At 35.6% G+C, this 25,927-nt stretch overlaps 1 protein-coding gene across 2 annotated transcripts in view; it reads right to left on the bottom strand.

Moving 5' to 3' along the window:
• LOC116403816 (protein CHROMATIN REMODELING 19-like) overlaps window positions 1-22,609 on the bottom strand; it is a 31,637-nt gene extending 9,028 nt beyond the window's left edge. The window contains exons 1-8 of one of the 2 annotated variants that reach the window (XR_004216657.1): window positions 21,825-22,609; window positions 13,861-13,978; window positions 5,619-5,659; window positions 5,294-5,544; window positions 5,026-5,206; window positions 4,062-4,247; window positions 3,756-3,929; window positions 664-822 (exon numbers count right to left, since the gene is read on the bottom strand). Coding sequence is in view for 1 of the 2 variants with exons in the window: in XM_031885428.1 (XP_031741288.1) it covers window positions 664-822; window positions 3,756-3,929; window positions 4,062-4,247; window positions 5,026-5,206; window positions 5,294-5,544; window positions 5,619-5,659; window positions 13,861-13,978; window positions 21,825-22,343 (1,629 nt within the window). In the remaining variant the exon portion in view is untranslated. The remainder of the gene's footprint in view (window positions 1-663; window positions 823-3,755; window positions 3,930-4,061; window positions 4,248-5,025; window positions 5,207-5,293; window positions 5,545-5,618; window positions 5,660-13,860; window positions 13,979-21,824) is intronic. The other variant, XM_031885428.1, reaches the window with a different exon arrangement.
• Window positions 22,610-25,927: the final 3,318 nt, after the last annotated feature.

The following is a 25,927-nucleotide window of genomic DNA, read 5'->3' as shown; positions in this document are numbered from 1 at the left end:
GTTTCCTTTTTGGAAGAAGTTGTATTCATATTGTTTGTTTTTGCCTTTTGTAGCTTTGATTATTTATGGAAAATTGCATCAAATGACAAAAATTAAAAAAAAAGCAGCCCATGGCACCTTTTTCTTTTTGCATATTGCAAATATGACAAATATGGCAAATAATTAGATGTATCGAACGGCTATCAGACGACTATCAAAGGGCTATCCGCTTTTAAATTTGCTACTTTTGCAATTTAGAAAATGTACATGAACCCTATTATCATAAATTTTTTTGTTATTTTTGCAAACACCCCAATCACTTATTGAACCTTGAGCCTTGGCCTTTTTTCATTATTTTAACGAAATAGCCCGTTTCGGTTCCAAAAGAAAATAAAGGTATGGACCATCGTAGTAATGTTCCAAGTAAAATTCGTATTTTGGTTAGACCAAACTTAAAACGAAACAAAAAAAATACTGCTTGACAATATTAAGTGTAATTAAGCAGGCTATAGTCCAATACAATATACCATGCATAATGTATCCACGAAAGAGAAAGAAAGCAGCAAATAACATGTCAATTCAGTCATCATAACAAATTACAAGTAGAAAATAAGATGTGAATTTAGACAGTTGATATCTAAAATCAAACTAGATAAAAGTAATTATGGATAATAAAATAAGTACCCGGTGAATGGAAAAATCATTATAACTTTTAAGTTCCTCAGCTACCCTTTCCACGGTACACTCGAATCCAAATGCACCTAAAGGGTGTAACTTTTTAGCAAAACGGGTAACATCCTCGTCTTTGTAAATGCGCCGTACTAGTAAAGGATGATTAGCAATCTGAAACAAGAAATAGAAGACAAAGGAAAAGTTGCAGAAATATAAATAAAAAATTGAATAGATTAAAAATTTAAACATTAAAAGATTATACTGGGTGTACTGATCGTGACAACCAATAGACCATATAAACAGTAACGTGTAATTAAAGAAGCAAAGAAGTTTCACTTCCAATTGAGACAGAGATTCTAATCAGTAGCGTTTAACCTATTTCATTATATACAAAAAGATGTAATTTGTCAAAGCTCAAGGTTTGCAGTCCTCAAATCCACCCCTTCTTATTTCGTTATTTACCATAAACAAACTTTCAAATCCCAAGGACAAATTGATTATTTTAAAAATAAATAAATTTTTATAAAAAAATAAGTTGAAATGATGAACCGATGACAAATAAATGTCTTAATTTTCGGTTAAAGCAACAAAACTCACATTTATTATTGTAAACGGTAACGAAATTACAAGATAAACCAAGTGTTTGAAGTACTTGGACCCTCTTAATCTTGAAAATATTCTGGTTCATACTCCAATCCCCCCCCCCCCCCCCCCCCCCAATTTCTATTGTAACCAAATTCCATAACCAACTCCCCTAGGTAATTACTAATATACCTTTAATATCCCTCTAATACCTCCTATAAGTTTGGTCCATCTAGCTTTTAATTAGGTTGCTATTTTATGGTTCTGAAAAACATTCTTATGATCAGCCAGCCAAAATAGATTTCATTATCGGAGTTATTATGGTCCATCTAGCTTTTTCACTTTCCTTGCTTTCCAGAAATGCAATGTATGAGTTCCTTCACCTCTTTATCCATAAGAGTGAGACCTACTTTTGACTGATAGATGGCCATCATCAACAAAACAATCTTTCCATCGATTATCACTTCCACTAGCCTTTTTTCTGCCGATCATAAACAACAATATGTGATGCACTCAAACCAGAGTTTAGACCAACATCATAAGATGAAAAATACGCTCATTCGCTTAATTTAAACATCCACCCATATGCAGCCCATTTATCAGTCAAGAACCCTCCAGTCAGCTGTCTCTTTAAACCAAGACGATGCCACAACCAATGACTTAGGACACCAGATCCTTAGGCAATTCCAAGGGTACTTTGAGAGGAGTGACGGCTTCATCAAATAAGGCAGTGAGATCTACTCCCCTTCAATTTCTGCATTACACTTGTGATCAAAACCGTTGAGGAAACCCAAAGGCTCCTCACTGCTGACACTAAAAGGTGAATCCAAGGCCTCAGTGGGAAGCTTTTCAGAGGAATTGGCAGCAAGACAAGGAGAGCCTCGCATCAAATTTATTTTAGAGTTAGAGTTGGGAAGTTTCGAATAATTGAATTGCTTGGTAGGAGAAACTGAGTTTACTGACCTGAGGAGGCTATTAGATGTCTGAATTTTGGAGTTGCATGCCTCCAAAAGGTATTCTGAAATAGATGGCTCAGCACAGTGAATCCGAGAAGGGGTTGAAAGTTGAACTTTGAGAGGACATCCATCATTAAACTCAGATTTTAATAAGTCAGTCCATAAGTTGTTGAAGGATGTTTGCTTGAGGATTTTTGGAGCTTGAAAAAATTTGCTACCTTTTGCTGATTTAGGCCTTTTGCAGAATCCAGAAACTGAAGGGAGTGGAGATGTGTTGGCCGGAATTGGAGAGAGCCGTTGGGTGGAAGGGTAAAAGTTTTCTAATTACTTTGGAGAATATATCATAATTATTCATGATGGTAATTTAAGAGGCTTTATCATTTTTTCTCTCTTAATAAATCTTCAGCAACCGAATTAAAATTACTCTTAATAGTAATTAAGTGGGCCTTTTTTTCTTTACTCCTCCCACTTGATAGATCTTCATCTACTGGAGTTTTAAAAACAGAATCAATAGATGTGGGCCCCATTGGCATTTTGCAACAGCTGTTTATCTTGGGTTCGACAACATTCAAAAAGGGGGCCTGTTCAGATGCCCACGCAATTAATTCAGTATCAACTTGATTGTCGGCCTTTGTCTTCTTCTCCAGCGCCGGTGGGATGGTTGGGAAAAACTACAGAATTTCAAAAGGATTTCTACCCCTAGGGAGAGCTGCAAAAAATAACTTTGGAACATTCAATACTGATGGAGAGGATGAAAGAACAAAACCTTCATCTAACAAAACATCTCTAATTCTCAAACGATCAATGGAATTTTTAAAATCATCTAACAAAATAGGAATTTTGAAAGGTCTAGGAGGATTTAGAAATTCAAAGTCACCAAATTGTAGATAAATATTTCCCCTCTTTAGATCTGTAATTTCAATCATTGATCGGCACAAAACCACATGAGTTCTTCTTTACCTAAATCCAAGCTTCACTACAATTTGTTAAATTTAGAGTTTCAGTGGCTATGTCAATAAGACCTCCAAAGTGATCCTCAACAACCTCAAAGGTGCTTCTACACCAATAATCCAGAGGAAGGTATTTTATTTTGAGCCAACCACCGTAGCCTTTTAAAACAAGTGGCCGACTGTGTTTGATGTTGGTCCCATCTTTCGAATTGAGGTGGAAATTCCCCCAAGCCTGTCATTTTCCTCCCTGACAGATAAAATCTATGATCGATCCTTGATCAATACTAATGAGAGCATTCTCATCAAATAAAGAATTTATTAAATTTTCGTTTGGAAAAATTCTTCCAGCCTCTTATGAATCAATCTCCAGTTATGAGATTGGGTTAAGATTCATAAATATTCTAAATGAATATTCTCCTTTCATTCTTCTTAATCAGAGGTCGTCAATTTCATTAGTAAGTACTTGTGATGCTGTAATTTTCTAAATATTATTCACAGTCATGTTACTACAAAAGACAAAATATGTAATTAGAACAACTGTCTCTCCTGGAGTCAATTAAGTCAACACAACAAGCTTATCCATCCAGAAAATGTAAGCACAAAATGTCTCACACACCTTGCGGAACTGAACAAAATAATTAGATATCTGACGACGGGGAAGAATATTGTATATGTTATCTGAATTAGTATTGCCATTTCTACCAACGCGGCCGCGAGAAGCATTTCGATAATCATCAATAGCATCCTTGTAGGCATCTTCTTGTTGTTTTTCCATTGCAACATACCGAACCTACAACATTTTTCAGAGTTAAGGAAATACACAATATAATTTTTAAAAATTGTAAGAAGGAATAACAAAACTGAAGTGCAGCAAAGTTGAAAAAAAACAACAGTAATAATAGAAAAAGAAGTTCCGACCTACCTGCTGTATCTTTGGAACAAGTTGCTGCATAACATCAGATTTTAACCGTCTCAAAATAAATGGACCCAAAATGAATTTCATATGATTAATCAATGAATTATTCTCAGCTGTTAATAGTTTTTTCAAGTCCACATCCTCAGTAGCGAAGAGATTGGGCATCATAAACTCCAACAGTGACCACAGCTCCTGGACAAAAATCCTATCAGATGAGCTATAAACTAATCATGTCGATTAAAACAGTGATCAATCAAAATTGCAGGCAGACCATGAGATAGATCACAAATCAGATATGTGATTATATTCTCTGGATAATAACAAAGTACGAAAGAAGAAAAAGAAAAGACAAGTGAGAAGTTCTTTCAAGTCACAAAAAAGTAGGGTAAAAGAGATTAATCTAGGGCCTTACCTAAATTACTCTGATCCTACCTGCATCAGGTTTCAAATTCTAGGTTTGCCATACTTTTGAAGAAAGATAGTTGATCATGAGATGATTAAGCTTGTAGATGAGATTCTACGGCTAGAATTGATTCTCTTTTTTACTAATGAAAGTAATTCTACCAAAAATGATTCAAGCCATAATTAGTACATATGAAAAGTGCTAGATTTTTTTTTTTTTTAAATGGAAACAAACTTTTCATTTATACAATGAAAAGAGCATAGACAAATGACGAGTGCTAGAGCTAATACTCCTCATACGTTTTTCAATTTGCATGGCGTAGAAATGTTTGTAAATGTCTGCAATAAACATTTAGCAAACCAAAGAGTTTCAACAATATTAAAAGCATTTAACATCTCAAAAGACAATTGATAAATGCTTATAACACGTCAACATATATCTAGCTTTTTCACGAAAAACACAAAAAAATAAAATAAAATAATAGAATGAAAAAAAAATTAGTTTATCTGCTGTTGCATGATAAAAAGAAATGGTCATATAATAACAAAATTGATAATGGATCAGTACATGCAAATCATTTTGAAGCGGTGTCCCTGTCAACATTAATCGTTGCTTTGCATTACGTGCAAGAGACATTAAATTTTTCCACCGATAGCTGTTTCTATCTTTCAAGGCATGAGCCTCATCCATAAGAACACAACTCCATTGCCAGCGTTTCAGGATTTTACGTTCATCTTTTTGCTGGGAACTGTAGAAAATCGTTCATGATAAGGACTAATACAAACTCACATAATAAAAACTAACATAAATAAATAACAAAAAAAAAATTATAGACCTGTGTCTTTCAAAGAGAGAATAACAAACAAGAAGAACATTAAACGGAGGAGGCAACCCTGACTTAGCCAGAGAATTCAATTCCTTAGCATATGCCGACCGGGCGGCCCCATGATAGTGGAGTACAGAAAAGGATGGGCACCACTTTTTGAGTTCTCTTTCCCAATTCTCCAGAACAGATGCAGGGCATACAATTAGGTGAGGCCCCGAATCATTGTTCAAATATTTCAACATCACAAGGTATGTTATAGCCTGTCATCAGAAGGATTAAAGAAGAAGTAATGGCATCAAAATAACAATTGCTAACAGAAATATTCAGTACTGACTTGTATTGTCTTCCCCAGACCCATCTCATCTGCAAGTATAGCTGCAATATTGAGAAAATTACAAGATATTAAAGCTAACCCATGGAACAAACTCAACAATCATAAAACACAGCCATAGGAGTTATTTCCTACACTCGTTATGACAACAATGATGGACTTTTAGAATAGCAGCAAGCTCAGATTCCCGTACCATGGAATCAAAACGGAATACAAAGTTAGCTACAGCAATTACCAGCATCATGCTGTTCAATGTTCATTAAAAAGTTTAGTTCAGCTATAATTTTGTATGCCCTGTTGTCATCTTGCATTCTTGCTTGATGAGGTTAGCCACTAATCCTCTACAAATAAAGGGTTTAACCCCTGTCGAACTGTGCAGATCCCAACAGGCACAAAGCATGTACCCTCGAGGTAAGAAGTTTGAATCCCTCATCACATATACATTGTTGAACTCAAAAGAAAATTGAGAGTTAGCCCCTAAGGTTTGCATACTTTTTGAATCATAGCCCCATATTTGCATACTTATTCAATCAGATTAGAATACTTCCCTGCTGGTTTTGGGAGAATTCCTACTTTGATGTGGTTGGCATTGGAATAACAGAAAATGATGAACATGTATACAGTTCTGCTAATATGCCAAGTTAGGGCCTAAACCAGTAAGCATTTTGCAACACTCGATAACAATCAAGCATTAACATTTTGCAGCCAAGATTCCCATAATTTGTTTTTGTTGACTAAAGTTTTTAACTTGTATGGTCGGTTTCTTGTTTTGGTTAGTTCAGTCTTATTGTTGTTAATATCAATCTCGGTCTCTTGGATGTCAGAGCTAAAGATAAGTCAACCTAGTTGAGATATTTGGATGCATCTCTGATCCTCCCTTAATTCAATGATGTTTTGTTTCCATTTCAAAAAAAATATTGACAAATTGATATTTTTCCACAAGAAAAACAAAGCTTTTCTTTGATAAAATGAGAAAAGGCTAATGCTCAAAATACAATGAAATAAACAAAGCACATACAACCAAGTATAATCCGTAGCATGGCTAATCATGAAAAAATAAAGCAAATATAACAAAATACAACCCATAACAAAACAGATTGGCTTTGAACGAACGAACGAACACCGCACACCCACTAGTTTTTTTCTCTAAAAAAGGAAACATCTTTCATTAATGAAAAAAGGAAGTCAAGAGGACATATATATAAACATGTTCATTTAACCTGCAGGGACCCACCCTGAGCAGGCAGGAAATCACCGGTTGTATGGGGAAGGGGTGAAGGTGGGAACGCAGGAAGGGGTGAGGAACACTTCCACAACAGATGAATTTGTGACCAATGCTGCCTTTTGTTTTCTTTTTATAAGAAACTGATATTTGTATTCAAGAAAACAAAAGAAGATAGCTTGTTTTGTTATGGGTGCTCGCCCTGGGTAATTGCAGAGCGGCATGGCCTCACATCACCTTGCCTCTCGCCTCGCTGTCAGTGACTGCGCCTCAACACCACCAGCTTGAACACTTATGTCCTCAATTTTGGATGAAGAATAAGACAAACTTACAAGCAGAATTTCCATGATACTACAAACACCATTGTTGAGCTAAAGGCTAGCAAAAGAACAGTAGTTACAAAAATAAACTCCACCCTAACTCAAAGTAGTAAACGAAGCAATATTGATAGATAAAACATTTCCACTCCAGTAACAAAAAATCTAATCTTCATTCCAATTCCAAACACCATATTTTGCGTTGGATAATTAATGAAAATCCGCAAACCAGAAAGCCACAAAATGGATGAAAATTCACACATCCAGAAAGCCAACAACTTTTCAGAAGTCTATCACAAAAAAACATATCTCAACTAAAGAAAGAGCATTAGAATTCAAACACAGCCAAATAACTATAGATCAAAAAAAGTTTAGAATAATTTGTTTCTACCAACCAATATCAAAAGAACTTCAACATTGAAGTTGATTTCCTATTTTGTTGTTTTGTTCTTTGTATTTATTGTATTTTTCCTTACTAGTACTGGGTGTTTCTTTTATTTAAGGAACTCTTTCCTTCTCAAAGAAATAAGAAAGAAATTATTATTTTCAGCAAAACTCGTGAGAAATTCTTCCGCTTAGTAGAAATCTTTGTGAAGTTTTGTCCTTTAGTACTTTTGTCTTGCATCTGTACTCTAGTTTCTCTTTCATTATATGTTTTTGGTGGTTACGGCTGTATAGGCTTTGTATGGCCCAACTTGTTCATTTTGTAACTATGGAGATGATGATAACGCTCCATGGTGTTAACCAAGTTGAGATGTATGGGTGCATCTACTAATCTAAAATTTTTATTGCTCATTGTATAATTCTCTTGTCCAATGAGCTATTGTCTCATTATTGATATCTATATTAATAAAGAGACTTGTTTCCTTTTTTAAAAATTTAAAAAAAAAAAAAAACTCCCAAATATCAAAAGCAAATACTTCTCTCAAAATAAGTACATAGGCATAGATAATATTGACCATCTTTCACATCACCTATGACATTTTTTTTTTCTTTTCAAAAGGAAACAGAATAATAATATTGACAATCTTTCACATCCTATGACATTAGAAAAGATAGTTAAACATTTGCCATAACTAAAAGTGCTTAATACTTCTTTTCACGATGTACCAATGGATGGCAACTAAAACATGTTTTTACTGTGTAATTTGCCAAGTAAAAACATATGGAGAAATTATATAGATAATATACCTTAAGATAATTGCACCTGATGGCTTCAATATATAACTGACACAAGAGACTTTCATTCTTCAAACTTCAGCAAGCTAGTTGCTTGTCAGAAAGAGAACTAGAACCAAATAAATTCTATCTTTTCTGCCAGTCCATGGCTCCTTGCAAAACTATGTTGCATGATCTGAACACCCTACCTTTCTGTTGAGCTCACTACAGAATCCAGAATCCTATAGGAGAGATGCATGAAATAGCCCACTATTGGTGCAAGGCAAGGCATGAAACTGTCTCAAAATGTATTTTACACCAATCTTCAATGCAAATCTATCGCAACAACAGATCAATTGACACCATGTCAATTGGTTATTACTTGAAATGTTGAATTGAGCTGAAAATGCATTACTTGAATTCAAAAGATTAATAACCTCAACCGCCAGTTCAAGTAAAATCTTACTTCTACATGTAAAATCCAGCAAGTACATGCAGATAGTGTTACGTCATGTGTGTGCGTGTTTCATTTATAGGAATCTAGAAAAGGTATATGCAAATCTCGAATGGTGGTGCTATAATTTGTTTTCTTTGAAAAAGAGACCAGTCATTGTTATTAAAATTTGTGACAAATGCTCAAACTAAAGAGTTATACAAAGAGCATCAAAAACAAGAAGGAGCCTATGGATCAATAGACGCACCCAGACATCTCATCTAGATTGACACCCCCTTAGCACCCTCATCATATCTGCCAAAAAGACCACAAACATACAAAGATACAAAACAATAGCCGTCCACACCGCTGTAGTCAAAAAGCCCTGAACAACAACCACCAGAACAAGCACAAAGGGGCTGAAAAGTACAAAAGCCAATCAAAAATAAAATACTGCTTAACAAAACAAAAATCCCGAAGGGTTCTTACTAACTTCATAACCCATTTCTATCAAATGGATTCCCATTAGATTCATGTGGAATTTGGATCAATAATGTTTTACATATAACATGGCCAAAAGCCACCAAAACTGAGACAGCACAACGACCCACTATGACAGATTTGCAACACCTTATATATAATAAAAAGATCGGTTGACTATCATGTGCTAACACCATTGTTATAAAAAGAAAAAAAAAACTATATTTGCAGATTAAAAGACGAGTTAACTAATTTAATTTCTTTTTCTTAACTCTATGATTCTAGTTAGAAAACTATTTAATTGACAAGAAAAAAAATTGTACAAAAGATCAAGCTTGCCGAGGTTTTTTCTTCTACCTTTTTTTAACTAGAACAACTTCGAAAATGTGGAAACAAATTCCAAAAGGGAGTGGGAAAAAACAACAAGATCTTAAAACAAATACAATAAAACAAGAACAACTAAAAAACAAGAAAGACCAAACAACCAAAGCCCAACTTCAGAGAAATCTTGAAAAGGAACAGCAGCCAACAACTTGAACCACAACTAGAAAAACCTGGCCAGAAATCTTATCCAATAAAAAACAAATCAAAACTAATTAGAATCCACAAAGGCATTGACATAAAGCAAAAAGACAAAAAGTGAAGATGAATCAAAGAAATCATCTCACTGAAGACCACATAAGGCCAGAGAAAGGATCTTCTGTAAATGAACTAATATAGCTACAAGGATTGGAAATTCAAAGCTTTGGTGAAGCTATTGTAGAAAAGTTCCGACCACCCACTTATCTCACGAAAGAGACTAAGAGATGTGCACAAGTGTCCTTGCATGAATGCAAGGCATCGTTTTTGGGTCGGCAATGGCAATGGCAATATGATGTTCAAGCCCAACATAAGAGGCGAGAGAATATCTGAGCTACTTTGGATGGGCAGCAAAATAGTCCTCATGCCATTCACCATCACCACAATCCCAAATTGAAGGTTCTTTTATTAGAAACGGAGACAAACTTCTTTGTTAATAATAAAACTCAAAGTACAAGAGAGTTATACAATGAGTGTAATAAAGATGCCTAGAGAGCAATAAGCAAAGGGGATCAGAAGGTGCACCCGGGCAACTGAACTAGGTTGACACCCCCTAAGCACCAAAACAACATAACCCAAAATAAAGTAAGAAAAAAGTTAAGCCAAATACAATGAAACAAAGTAAAAAGAGAGGGGAAGGTAATTCCTCTCTCCTCTCTCCTCTCTCCTCCCCCCACACTCCACAGCTTCTCCCTGACTTCGGCACCCTCTAATTCTAGCAAGATAATTAGTTTTAGACATGGAGGTGAAAAACTGGAAAATCCAAGATTCGTTTTACTGCATATGGTTTGAAAGAGGATATTTCCATATTGAGGATGTAGATTTCAGAAATATTCTCAAAGTGTCTAAGCTCCAACTTGAATGGTTCATGGAAGCTATTACGAACCTAGTAAAAGAACCAGAATTGAAGTTCTTTTTGGAAAACAGAAATGAAGGACGTGAATCAGCAAGACTAACTAAATTTCGAACTCCTTCAGGGTGGTTCATGAGGTGTGTAACATGAAAGGGATACAGTGACTTCTCCATTATTCACATCTTTTCGGGTGATTCTAAGAAGGGATGGTCTTCATTTCTTAATATGATTAAGGACTTTTTAATACAAACAGTAGCATTCCTCCCTACAACATGACTCACTGAATACAAAATCACGGCCTCCTCCAGCAAACTCCCTAGGTTTAAGCTATGCAAATAAAGTAAAGGATGCCATGAGCAATTCTCAATCGAGCACAAAGGAAAAAAATCAAATTTTGGGCAAAATGCATTGGGTTCGAAAATCAGACGATTGCATTAAGGAAGACTTCTCTAACCTCTAGATATTATCATGTTTATTTGCCTTTGATGAATGGAAGGACATAAAAGACCCATCTTGAAGACTTGTTCAACATTAACCCGTTATATGCCAATAAAGCCGTCATCAAAGTAACCAAAGGAAAGGTTGAAGATGTAACTATCAAACCCGGAAAATGGTTTAACTACCGAAAATTTCACCTATTATATGAAAAGTGGGATGATGCATAGAAAAGCAACACATTACAAGGTATGGAGGGTGGCTCACAGTTAAGAACCTTCCCCTTAGCTTTGGGGGCATTGAGGGATCATTTACATGTAGCATAAGAGAAGATGAAGAGCTATGTTGACCTTAAGCGAAGACATGTAGAGTTTAAAGAAGGAGATATGTACTTGAAAACCCACCCATATAGACAGGTATCAATGAGAAAGAGGCGAAATGAGAAACTGTCCCCTAATACTTTGGTCCATATCAAATTCTTAAGAAAATTGGATCTGTGGCTTACAAGTTGGAGTTGCCAGCTTCAGCTACCATTCATCCTGTTTTCCATGTTTATTGAAAAGAGCATTTAGTGAATGTAAGGATAAACAAGAGTTAGTGCCCTACATGACTGAGAATCATGAATGGACTGCTGTACTGGACGAAGTCTATGGTTATAAAAAGAATGATAAGGGAGTTTGGGAGGTTTTGATGAGTTGGAAGGGGTTACCACAACATGAGGCAACCTGGGAGACTTATGATAACTTCCAACAATCCTTTCCTCATTTCCACCTTGAGGACAAGGTGAATTTGGAGCGGTAATGCAATGATAGACCACCAATAATTCATCAATACAGTAGAAGGGGGAAAAATAAAGAGAATAAGTCGTTGAAGGAGTTAGCTGTAAATATAACTGAAGGGGGAACCACAGGGTAGACGAGAGTGATATAAATAGAAAATAAGTGGGAGGGAAAAGTTGGCTAGTCTTTGATGTAATCAGTTCTGTGCATCCTTGAGAGATAGGATACAGATTGGTGAGGGAGAGTTCTTGTACATCGAATTGAAAGTTAATATTCAATTTGAAATCTTTCATTGTAATCCAAACTATACTATTAGCAATAAAGATTTTAGTTCAATTTCATATTGAATCTGTGTTGGAAACTGGGTTCCAACAGCATCACAAGTTTTCTCGGTTGTTGAAACCCTATCCCAAGCATTTTTCAAGAAAAAGAAAAGAAATCTCGCTCCTCATTTTTCCTTTTCAGATTCCAACCTAGATCTTTTAGAAGTCCGTTGTTTGCATGCTCAGTTACCACCTTCTACCAAGAAATCTGCCCCTTCCCTACCACAGAAATTCAAATTCTCAGCCTTTAATCCTAATTCGGATGTTCATTTTCAAAGAGCATTCCATGCTCTCCACCGCATTCCAACCAAAAAAAGATTTTAGAGTCCAAAGTTGGTTCTCCCTTTAGTGTGAGCACTCAGGATTCTTGTGACAGCATTGAGTCTTTAGCTCAAACCTCTCCGAAGAAAATAGAAATCTTGGGTGAAGATTTGGCTGCTTTGTTTCATGATGATGATTTGGCTTCAAAAGTGGACGAGCTTTTCAATAGAACCCCTTTGTCCCTTTCAAAAATTCCAGCTCACTTGAGATTCATTGTTGAAACTTGTGACTTAATTATGGCTTGAGCGCTCTTCTACCTTGGGTTTTATCATTGGATGATGTTCAGTGTTTATTCAAGTGTTCTAGCTATCCTTGCTTTTGTGTTGCCATTGTGGTGACTGAAGTTGTTTCCTTCCTCAGAGCTGGTGTCATCTCTGGCTTGTTCTGTCCCCTGGTTGTCAGTCTTTTCTTGGATTGCAGCAGCTGACGATACATTCTTTGAAAATTTTCCTTTTTTATTTTCTTGAAGTTGTTTTGTTTGGTTGTATAGTTGTTTTGTATTGTTTAGTGTGGCCTTGGTTCTGGTTTTGTTATTTCTCCATTTATTGTATCTGTTTTGATTTTTGTTGCCATTGTGGTTGTCGTTGTCCTGTGTTGTCTCTTGTATTTGGATTTCCCGTTCTCATTATATCAATGAAATATTCTGTTTCCTTTTCAAGAAAAAAAACCAGAAGCTTACATTTTCAGATTTGATTGAGACATTTTCTTACCAAACTCAAGTTATTTGTGATTCTACCACCTTGAGTTTGAGAGAGTTAAAAAGGAAAATTAGGGTTTATGGATTATTAGTATTTTCCATTACTATTTTCCTTCAGTAGCTCTTTTGAGGTCTTCTACTTATTTCCCTATGTAAAAGGTCATATGTACTCTTAATTATTTTGATTTATTCAATATATTATATAAAATTATCGCCCATGATTATAGTTCTTTGCTACATAGCCAGCTTATTTTGATATCATAAGAAAACCCCAATGACTACATAAAACAGTTTATCTAATTAGCAAAATCCAACCAAAAGTCCCCAAATAAAATTGCTCAATTAGTAACCAGTTTGTTAACTCAACAATACTTTTTGCCATGCGTTTATTGAATATTTCAATCCAGTGGTATGAAATCAAAATCCACAAGAAATCGAACAGCACAATTTGATAGTCACTTAAGCTCAAAGCTGTACATAAAATATGAGCTAATTCAGTTTCACAAAGACTCCGCAGTTGGACAACGACAGCTTTTACCAAGCATGGTCAAACTAGAATCAGATATAAAAGTAAACATGATGTTACCCATGGCAGTTACTACAAATTTATGTTATACACATTATGATGGTAAGAGCAGTATTCAGTACCTCCACCAACTCCCTTCTGATACAAAAGAAGAAGAAAGTTCACGCCAACCAGCTGATATGGCTTGAGAACAGGCTCAAAATCAGAATCTTCAGCCTTGCAAGCCGCATTAATATCATCCTATATTAGGATATTAAAATTCATTAAATTGCATTTTTGTCTTACAGAAGCAACTTGTGCATTGAAATTCTTTTTTAAAAAATTTAGGATTATAAATCAATAGAAATAGAAAAATAATAATGAACAAGATTATTGATTGTAAGAACAGAACAGAAAACACAGTCCAAACTGTAACTATACTTTCATTTCCTTTTTTATATTAGGACTAGACTCTCTGTCGTGCCTCTTTCTCCCTGTTCTAGGGTTTTCCACGTAAACTTTGGGTTCTCTTCTCTACCATTTAACATGGTATCATAGAGAGGTGACGAAACCTAACCGCCATTGGCGAAAACTATCCGGTGCAAGATCACCTGAGCTCTGCACCAGTCTTGTCCAAGCCACAACTGCCACAACGGCCAACGTCGACAGAATCATAGCCAGCGTCGCCAACTTTTCCACTGCAGCCTGCCGTCACTGTTGTCCAAGTCGTTATTGATTGTTATCTTCAGTTCTTGCATATCCGTTCATTTATGGTGCCACCATAAACTTTTGACGAAAACCCTAGCCGAAACATACACCATGAAACTGAGATTAGTGAGTCGTCTGCCTAGCACAAAGGTAAATTCCATGTCACGGCAACAAACTTCTAGCAACAATCGAGTCTTGCTCATCATGTGTTGCCTAGTTATGAACATCAAGGTTCAATGGTTTGTCCCCGATAATGTTACAACAACAATTAGCTAATCTTCAGACAAATTTTCAGCAAATCTCTGCTCTTTGGGCAGCCCTAGGTGCTTCCACAAACCTAAATTCTAGAACAATGAATTCAGGCATTCCTTTCAATTTACCGATGGTCCTTGAGGGACGTCACAAGTTTGAGTGTCCACCGATTAGATACCAAGACCCAGACCAGAGAGAGCATATTTGGAAAGGGGAAAACTCCCTCCTTCGATCACAGCTAATTAAGCAATAATGTGGAACCTCAAATAGGGAAACCATTGTATGTTGCAACTGCTCAAGATATCTGGGATGCAGTTCAAAAATATATTATAAAAGAAAGAACGCATCTCATCTTTACACTTTGCGTAAACATGCTCATAAGTGCAAACAGGGGACGATAGATGTCACTTCATACTTTAACAAATTGCCCCTAATTTGGTCAAAGATGGATATGTGTCGTGAAATTATATCTAGGATTGTCCGTGCGAAAGTGTCCAATATTCCAAGCTTGAGGAAGTTGATCGTGTTTATGATTTCTTAGCTGATTTGAACTCCAAGTTCGATGTAGTGCGAGGCCGTATATTGGGACAAAAGCCTATACGTTCTCTTATAGAAGTGTCCTAAGGTGGATCTAGAGGAAGACAAAGTCAGTGCTATGAACATCATGATGGTATCTCCTCCTGATTTTGCTTCTTTCAATGCAAAATTATCGGGTTCTTACAATGAAACAAAATGGGAAACAAACCCCGGTGTGTGAACTTGGCAAGAAACCCTAGCATACGAAAGAATAGTGCTAGAAGTTACACGATTGACCATCAAATGGCAAAAGACGCCCTTCAAATGACAAGCCCAGCCCTAGTCAAGCTGTTAAGAGAATTGGCGAGTGCCCCCCAACCACAATCTCGGGTGAATTGTCAAAGTAACCACGGTGTCTCTTCCTTTAGGGCCATTGTTCAATCAGATACCTCTAAATCCTTAAGTTTCCTAAGCATAAATGGTAAGAAGCCATAGATACCTGATTCAGTGGACACTTATCATTTGACTAGATCCTATTATAATTTTCTATCTTATTCCTCGAGTGCTGGTAATGAAAAGATTCAAATGGCAGATGGGTCCTGTGCTCCTATTGCAAGCAAGGGTCATATTTCTCCCTTTGATGGTTTAACTTTACAAAACGTGTTGCATGTACCCAAAATATCTTACAATTGACTATCTGTTAGTAAAATAACAAGTGACCTAAATTGTTAATTTTCCTTCTAACCCTACAATGTTTTCTTTCAGGGCTTGAGCTTGGGGAAGACGATTGGCACCGCTCGTCTCAATAAGAGACTCTATCTCCTTGACAATAATGCTCCCTCTAGGAATTGTTATGGGACTAGTTTGTTGTCTTCTCAATTTCCAACTTCAGAAAAATATGGTATGTTATGGCATTTTCACCTTGATCACCCAACTTTTCAATACATAAAATATTTATTTCCTCATTTATTTAATAAAGTTTATATCTCTTCTCTATCTTGTGATCATGCAAAACAGCATAGAGTCACCTTTCTGCCCCAACCTTATAAACCTTCTCAACCCTTCACTCTTATTCGTAGTGATGTTTGGCGTACCTAGAGTATTATAACCTCTCCAGAAAAACGATGGTATGTGACCTTTATTGATGATCATCCCATCTCACGTGGGTTTTCTCCTCACTGATAAATCTAAGGTTTCTTATGCAACACCGTGGTGCTCTTTATCCAAAACCTTCCAGGACTACTCTTTGCAAGAGACTATTGAATTGGCAAGCTTTTATCTTCCCTCCAAGTTGATGCTTTGCCCTTCATGTTCGGTGGACAGCTCCCTTTGATATTTGTCATATTTTAGCTCCAGTACTGCTTGCTTTTTCTAATGACTATCTTTGTATTTGCTTTTGCTCAGTATTGGCTTATAACTTCTTTTAGAACAAGAAACGAGCCTCTTCATTAAGATAATGATATGAGACTAATGCTCAAAGTACAAAGGAAACAACAAGCATAAAGATACAACCCAGACATCTCAACTAGGTTAACACCCTCTTAGCATCGTCATTACCTACAAAAAGAATCTTACAAATAACTTGGAAAGATTCTTAGTTCTTACCGTAGGCCTTTTTCTGTGTTTTGAAGTCTTGGTGGATTTCTTCATTTTTAGCCTTAGAACTTTTATGTTTTTATGTTTTTATGTTTTTGGCCTTATCGGGTGTTAGATTTTCTTCTAGTTTTTTATTGCCTGTTGGCCCCTTTGTATTACATTGGACATTAATTAATTTTAGAAAGTTTTGTTTTTGTATTCTCAGAATATGATGATTGGCGCTAAGGAGGTGTCAACCTAGTTGAGATGTCTGAGTGCGCCTCCTGATCCCCCAAGTTCCCTAATTTAGACTTCTTTATTACTCATTGTATAATTCTCTTGTACTCTGAGTTCTTATTAATAAAAAAGCTTGTCTCTGTTTCAAAAAAAAAATTGATAAAGACTAAAAATTTACAATCATTGCCAGGAATAATAAAAATAACAAAACAAGACTATGAATTGTAGTAGAGGAAGAGCCATCTTATCTACAACTACTGTCAACAAATTTTATTTTTGAAAAGGAGACAGCCTCTTTATTAATATAATAATAATGAGACGAAAGCTCATAGTACAAGAGAATTATACAATGAGCATGCAACCATGGATCATGAGGTGCACCTGGACATCTCAACCTGGTTGACACCCCATAACACCCTCGTCATATCCAAACAAGCTAAAAACCAAAACAAATGAGTAATGTCCAAAGGCAAAGCAAAACCAAAAGAAGTACAAAGAAATACAAATACAAATAAAAGGACTAAAAGACTATATCAGACTAAACATCCATCAACTCGCACTGAGACAAACTCGAGATCCTTGGAGAAGGAACACCACGAGGAGGCTAAAAGTTGACGACTCCATCGAGGTCTTACGCTGAGAAGCTTGCTCGAAAATAAATCTCTAGGATCTTCCCAAACACAAAATTCTGAAAACGATGCAAACAAGTTGACAATAAGCAATCAAAACTAGGTTGTGTGAAGAGTCACTAGCAGCAAAGCAAAAGTGCAGATTGAAGAAGACAAGCAGTGACCAAAAGCCATTTTCCAAATTAGATTAACGATTTTCGACTAAGACTTCTGTAATACCATAGAATTATTACAGCTTTAACTCGGAGGAATGAATTAACTCAAAAATTTCCAATAGGAGCCAACAACCACTAACTTTGGTTGATTACAACCCTTTCTTTCCTGTGTGACTAAAGCCCCTTAATAATCTGAAACTCACTCACTTCTTCAACCTTCAAGTTTTCACTTCTTCAACCTTTAAGTTTTCTTAAAACTGAAAAACCAAGCAAACTAAGGTATCATCCGCGATTCATGGAAACGAGAACACTTCAGTTTAAACTAATATCTTGACTTGAATAATCAGCAAAAGCCTCGGAGAGAGAGGTCCAAAGGGATGCGTTCAATCGAGCTGCTTCAAATCTAGTAACCAAGGAGTTTCCTTATCATGGAAGACCCTCTGGTTTCTTTCAAACCACAATAAGTCAACACAGCTTTCATCCCATTAATCCACAGGATTTATTGATTCTTTTTAAGCTTTGGCCCCACCAAAATCTGAAAAACATTGCTCGCGGCTGTTTTTCCAAAAACCCAGCTGATGCCAAAAAATTTAAAATAATGCAAACCAACAGTTTTGAGCATAACCGCACTCAAAGAGGATGTGCTGAATGTCTTTCTCTTCTCCTTTGCACAGTGCGCAAATACTTGAAGACACACAATGGGAAGGATACTTTCTTTGTAAGACCGAGGAGCAATTTAAGTGACCAACTATTATAATCCATACCAGAATATTAACTCGTCTAGGACTTCTCGTCCTCCAAAAAGCCTTCTTTAGAGCCATGTCAAGCGGAGAAGCCAAAGAGAGATGATTAATTTTTCCACCTTTGTTCCCTTCCTTAAAGAAGTTCCTCAGAACTTGTTCTATCTTTGATAAAACCTTACCTGGAGGAAGACATGTAATAAATAGGAAGGTTAGAGAGAACTGATTTGCAAAGGGTAGCTCTTCCTCCTCGAGAAAGATTGTATCTTCTCCACTTGTCCAGCTTGCGTTGTAATTTATCAATAACCGGTTGCCAAAACTCCACCTCCTTCAGACAGCCACCCAAGGGTAGGCCTAGATACACAAGTGGAAGGTGCTCCACCTTACAATTTAGCCTTGCTGCCACTGAGAGAAGTTTCCCATCATCAACATTAATGCCACGTACAGCAAATCTTTCCCAATTTATTTTCTGGTGCACAAGATTATCAAGCATTTTCATCATCAAACTTGCAGAAAATTAAGGTGTCATCAGCGAATTGGAGAATAGAGACATACACCTTTTCTTTTCCAACCCAAAATCCTTAATACAGCCCCTTTTCGTGTAGTCTTGCAATCAAAGAACTCAAAACTTCACTTACCAGAAGAAATAAGAAAGGGGAGAGTGGGTCCCCTTGACTATATTGAACAGTAATATTTGACATTGAAGATAATATGGGGCCAACCAAGATTTGTTGTAAATCTTCACAGTTCACCATACATAATGTACAAATAGAAGGCAAAAGTTAGTGCACCTGAAGCTTATGTTGCAAAGTAGTAGAACAATTCAGGATTCCAAAAATAATTATTCACACCAAAATATTAATAAGCTCAGGGCTCTTAGATTTCCACAAAGCCTAATCAATCTCCTTTTCTTAAAGGGGACGAGGTAATCAAGTGGTTGGATGAGGAGTTAGCACTTAACAGTAAATTTCCTTGAAGAATCCAATGGTCATCACCCAGAATAGAAAAGAGGTGATTGAGATTAATGCTTGTCAGCCAAATTGCTCCTCCTCAACTGTTGTAAATTTTAAAATTTCTTTATCATTTAGTTGCTTTGGAAAAGAAAGTTACTTGAACAAGTTTCTAAATCTCAATTATCAAATATATTACCATTTGGGAATGAAGCTATATCAAATAGTTGAGGGAAATGCAGTTCGAATGAAGAATCAAGACTCCGAACATCAAGCAACAAGTAAATATTCCCCCCATTTCCTAACTAGATAGTAGAATTTACTCCAAATCTTGAAATCCTAAAACATGGGCTTCTCAAACTCAAACCATACTTTCCTAATGTATGTCACTGAAAGGTGCTAACAAGTAACACCATGAATGCTCTTTATTACTTTGCACCAAAGTGCATCAGGTTTCCTAATAAATCTCCAACTCCATATGTTTAATAAAGCCAAGTTCCTGTTTTCCAAGTTTCCCAAGTCGATACCTCCACCCTGTAAAGACTTTGAAGTGGAATCCTAATTCACAAGATGTTCCAGTTTACTCCCTTTTTAAACTTCCCATAAGAATGAGCAAATAGTTCTTTCCATTTCTGAGATCACCAAACTGGGCATTAGGAACATTGGCATATAATGGGCAGGTAAATTTGCCAAAACTGCATTACTCAAAGTTAATCAACCTCCTGCGAATATACTGCCCCCACCCCATCTGTCTAGCTTTTTATAAACTTTATCTATAATTAGCCACGAAAAAGATAGTTGCTTTGGATATCTCACCGAAAGTGAAACCCAAATACAAAAACAGTAGCTTTTCAGCTTTACATTTCAGCTTGGAGATGGAGAAGGTAGAAAGCATAAATTTATCATCAACATTAACACCACAGAAGAATGATTTGTTCCTTTACCTTGAGTCCGGAGCACCATTCAAAGAACCTAATAGTTTGGATCAGAATATCCAACATAGCTTCATTATACTTGCAGAATAAAAGTGGATCATCCAACCACAAGAGTTGTTTCTTGCGAAATTGAGACGTGAATTTTATCTTTTTCCACCATGAGACCTTCAAAAACTCCATTCTCATGAATTCGAGAAACAAAAGCACAAGGACTTCACTTATAATTAGGAAAAGAAAGAGAGATAAAGGATCAACTCAAAAGAGGACAGCACAAATTTATTAAGTGTGCCCCTTTCCTCTCCTCCACCATCATTTTGAAGGAAATCACTCCTGATCTTCTCTAAAGTTTACAAACTGACACCAAATCCTGAAGAGAGATAGGAAGTAGGTTGGAATCCAACTCAAAACATAGAAATACTAGATCAGGATCCTGCCTCTTTTCAAGAGACAAAAACCCCCTTCCAAAGTGCCAACTTCTTTCAAATCTTACTCTTACTCACCACAGGATCCCAAGACTTTAGACATTTTAAGCTATGACCAGCGGGAAGACCAAGACAAGATAAAGGAAGGACCCCACCTCACATCCAACCATATCAACGCACCTACCCACCTTGTTCAAATGATAATTTACCCCAAGTTGTGTTCAAATGACAATTTACCCCAAGAGTTGGCACTTCGCCATATTAATCTCCAAACCAGAAAAATTGGAGTAAAAGGTTGAAGATCGTCAAGAGGGATGACCCTCCCTATTGACATGAAGACCCTTCGCTTCACCATCCTCTCTGGCCACCTTCTAAAGAAGGATGAGGCATTGTTGTGGTTGCACATTTTTATGTCTTTCTTTTGGGACCTTTTAGATGAAAAGAAATAAAAGAATTCTGTCTACTATAAGAAACATGCTTGCAATAGGTCTTATGATCAGGTAATTTATCTTGCTATATCCTGGTGTACAGTGCCAACTTCCTTTAAGTCTTATACCTATGCTTCCCTTTAAACAAATTGGAAACCTCTTGTCATCTCTAAGAAGATTCTCCTCTTTTTTTTCTTTTTCTTTTTTTTTTTGTAAATTTCACAACATTAATAAAATTATTTCATACCAAACAAAAAAAAAATGGCAACAATTGAAGCTCTATCCTGCAAAGTCTTTGGCTCAATTGTACGGGCTTTGTTCTTGTTCATTTTTTTCATTTCTCCTTGTGAGGTTCGTTTTACAAAAAGAACAAACAATATACACATTTAACGGATCATAAAAGGGTTAGATGTTGATTTATGGCATCCACTTATTAAACAAAAACTATTAAATCTGTTAAGGGACAAAACAAAACCGAGCAAGAAGACCATTCAACATCAATCCATAATTATGCTGAGGAAATAAAAGCGCTCCAATTCAGATTGAACTCTGAGATGTACCTGGGTGACTATCCTAACGGAAGAAGACTCCACTTCTGAATATCGTTCAGAGGCAGAAACCGAAGAGCCGTACAGCTCTCTCTTCAACTCGGCAGATAATTTTGCACACTTCTGCAAAGCCTTACCGACGACATCATCGTCATCCTCCCTACCCTCCTCCAGCTCCTCCTCGCTCGTCGACTTTACATCACAAACCTCAGTCAATTCCCTCTCACTTTCATCATCTTCGTCATCAACCACAAACCGACGGCCACGACTCACTGCCGTGGTGGATTTCACTCCCTCAACCTCGACATCCTCGTCCTCCAAATTTTCCTCATAATTTTTGGAACTTTCCATGACTACGACACAATCGTCGCTACTCTCGTCGGAAATATAGAGCTGGTGGGGTCGGTATGCGAAAGATTCAATCGGAGGAGGGATCGAAGGTTCAGTCTGTGGTTTTGTGAAGACGCGAGAGGGCTTGAAGGAGTGATTGGACCACTCTTCGTCGGAAATTTCTTCGAAGACGCGCTTCATGCTGTAAGGGAGAAGTTGAGAGAATTTTCCGGCGGTGAAGACTGTTAGAAATGAAGAAGAAGAAGACGAAAGGAACGACCGCCGTTCGGCGTATACTGTGCGAAAGAGTTCACGTAAAAGTGTTTTTCCCTTTTTTTTCCTTTTTTTTCCTTTTTTTTCCTTTTTTCTTTCTTTTTTCTTTTCTTTTTTTTTTGTTAATTACGTAAATAGAATAGAGGACCAATTTTCATTTTAGGGAGGTTTACTTCACATGCCGAAAGCACTCATTTAGAATGAATTTAATGGGCTGCTATTTTAATCTTCATTTATCATATAGCACTATTTATAACTTAGCGGTGGAAACTTCTCGAGTATTGGGCTATTTTAGTTCATTTTTTACATTTCACCCTCAACTTCATATAGGTAAAGTGGGTTAATGTAGTTCATGTCACATCCCTCCTGATTTACCTCTTAAATTAAGATAGAGACGTGCAAGAGAAATATCAACATTTCTTGGTAGTGCGACACTCGACGTTTGGCACAAATCTCAAACTCAACACATGATTTCCTCCCTCGACTCTAACACACTGTCACACTCCCTTTCGAATCACCTAATCTTGACTCGAGAGACAATGTGAAATCAAACGATGTCGTTTTCCTTTTAAAAAACACCAGTTGACCCTTAACTACTAACTTTTAACGTAATAATGCAACTTAACATTCTTAGAATTTAATTAGTGGGCCAATGCTAAGTTATAGGTTAAACAAACTTTATTACATAATCCTCGAAACATGTTAAGGCTATATGTCATTAATTACATATCAACGCCTCAACAATAGAACGAAAATCAAAACAATTTGACTAACTTAACTTAGAACATATGTTCACAACGTAGCTTTATCTTGAAATACAAACCACTAAGTAAACAAAATCTAACAATAACTAACACAGCAGATTGGTGACAGAAGGTCAGCCTTGCGATTCATTATCTCTTGCTAAAAAGTGGAAAATATTTTGAAATGGTAAGTTAAATACCTCAATGAGTGACAGTTTTATAAAACATGTCTTTTAAATAGTTAAACATTAAATTTTAATACTTAACATAAATAAATATCAAATTCAAATAGTTTATCTCAACTTTCTCTTTCAGTTACTATACCATGAGAATCATAAGGACGGAAACTAGGCATGGAAGCCATCATCCTATGATATGATTTTTACAAGATAGAAACTAGACATCAATAGTGCCCTCCCTTGTTATAGCTACAATCAGATGGAAAACTAGGTGTTCTTACAAGCTCTCATCTCTTGAGATGAAAACTAGGAATCTGTAAAGGCTCTCATCTCATTAACAAGTACCAGTGATGGAAACTAGGTATATACTGAATACACTCATCAAACAACCTTCTATGCATGGGCAATTTTCCCCCCGAAGGATTGCTATATATCTTAGAACAATTTAGGTATAGACTAAAACATGCTAAAATCATTCTCAAGCTTAAATACTGTCGCGACGTGATCGCTACGCGGAGCGGCCGACCTCCCCGTTTATTTAATTTTAATAAATAGTTTTGGAGTCGCCACCAACCATATTAGGGTGTGATTGGTCACCCAAAAAAAAAAATGGTCTACGTACATTCAGAGATTTAAGTTCGGGAGTCAGTTGTGTGTAGGGAAGGTGTTAGCACCCTACAACACCCAAAAAATGGTTACCCAATTTTATCTTTTAAATTAAATTATAGAGGTTCACAAAATAAAATTTTTATTTAGGTTTTGTTTAAATGTCCCATGTTTATCAATTCATATCGAAGAAAGTAAAACCTAAGCATGAATTGATGATTATGAGTGGCATAGGAGCCATTAGAAAAATTAAGTTTATTTTTGTTTTAAAATATTTTTATTCACCTTAAGAATATTAAGATACCAACACTTGATATTTTAATCTCTATCATAGGTGTTTAATGAAAAATTTCATATATCTAGAATTAATAAATTCATAGAAAATACTACTCAGTTTCATTTAAAATATGAAATGTGTTAATTTAAAAAAAAATAATCTATTAATTAAATTTCAAACGGAAAAATTTCATGTATTTATAGATTTTAAATTATAAAATCCATAAAAAACAATACTTTTTCTCCAATTTACATTATTATATTTAAATAAAAAAAGAATAATAACAATGGCAAAACATTATGAAATTTGAAAAATACTTAGAAGTAATATGCTGAGATAAAATAAATACATTGATAATATATGCCAAATGTAAAAGATATTAATGTAGGATGCAAGATAATTAATTAATACAACACATGCAACATAATTAATTAAATCAAAATGATGCAAAATAATTGATTAATGCAGGATGCAAAATAATTGATTAATGCAGGATGCAAAATAATTGATTAATGCATAATTAAACGAGGCCAAATGGATATCAAATAATAATTAACAGTTGAATGCTAAAGTAGATTTGGCCCAATATGCAAATAAATAATATTGCGATTCACACCAAAATAAATATCAAATAATTATAGCCACATATGCATACTGATTAATTAATACATCATGCAAATAATTAGAATGAGGGAATGAAAATGTCGCATACAAGTTGCTAATTAATTAATAGGCCAAATGAAAAATGGTTGTTGCCAAAATTTAATTATATCATGCATAATTATTAACATGGATACTATATGGATAACAGTAATTATTAACAGAGTATGTCATATGGATACATGGATAAAGTAATTAACAAAAACTGTAAAATGGATGCCAATGAAGAATGAGTATTACCAAATACAAAAGGCTAATTGATTAATTATGCATAATTATTAAGGCATGCCATATGGATATAAGTAATTAACTGTAAAATGGGTGTCAATGAAGAATGAGTATCCAAATACAAATATATGATGCTAATTAATTAAAAAGAAATTAACACAGAATGGATGCCCAGTAATAAAAGAAAATTAACACAGAATGGATGCCCAATAATAAAAGAAAATTAACACATAATATTTAAAAATTAACACAGAATGGATATACATAATGGATACACAGAATGGATACCCAACAATTAAAAAGAAATTAACACAGAACAGAATGTTCAATATTTAAAAATTAACACAGAATGGATATACATAATGGATACACAGAATGGATACCCAACAATTAAAAAAAAATTAACACAGAACAGAATGTTCAATATTTAAAAATAAAAAATAAAAAATTTAATATAGAATGGAAGGTAGAATGCTCAGAAAGATACAAATAATAAAATTAACATGTTAAATGATGGTAAAATGATGAACACGATAGTTCATAATTAAAAGCAGTATATCAAACAAGAAAAAAAAAATCATTAAACAAGAATAAGAATAAAAAGAGGAAAAAGAAAAAAAAAAACTTACCGGCAGGTCTGCCCTTCAATGCCAAAGGTTATTCCTTTTGATCTTCTTTCACTCTTCACCTCTTTCTAAATCCTCCAATAATAAAAAAAAGATCCTCCCTCCTTTTCTTTTTTCCTCTTTCCTTTTTATAGGGCAAACTCCATTGTTTTTTTTAGATCACGAGATGGAGTGCAGACTACAGAGAAATAGG

The sequence above is a fragment of the Cucumis sativus genome, chromosome 5 (assembly GCF_000004075.3).
Source record: "Cucumis sativus cultivar 9930 chromosome 5, Cucumber_9930_V3, whole genome shotgun sequence".
Taxonomy (NCBI): Eukaryota; Viridiplantae; Streptophyta; class Magnoliopsida; order Cucurbitales; family Cucurbitaceae; genus Cucumis; species Cucumis sativus.
The sequence above is the reverse complement of the archived record's forward strand: the minus strand, read 5'-3'. Positions and strand labels throughout refer to the sequence as shown.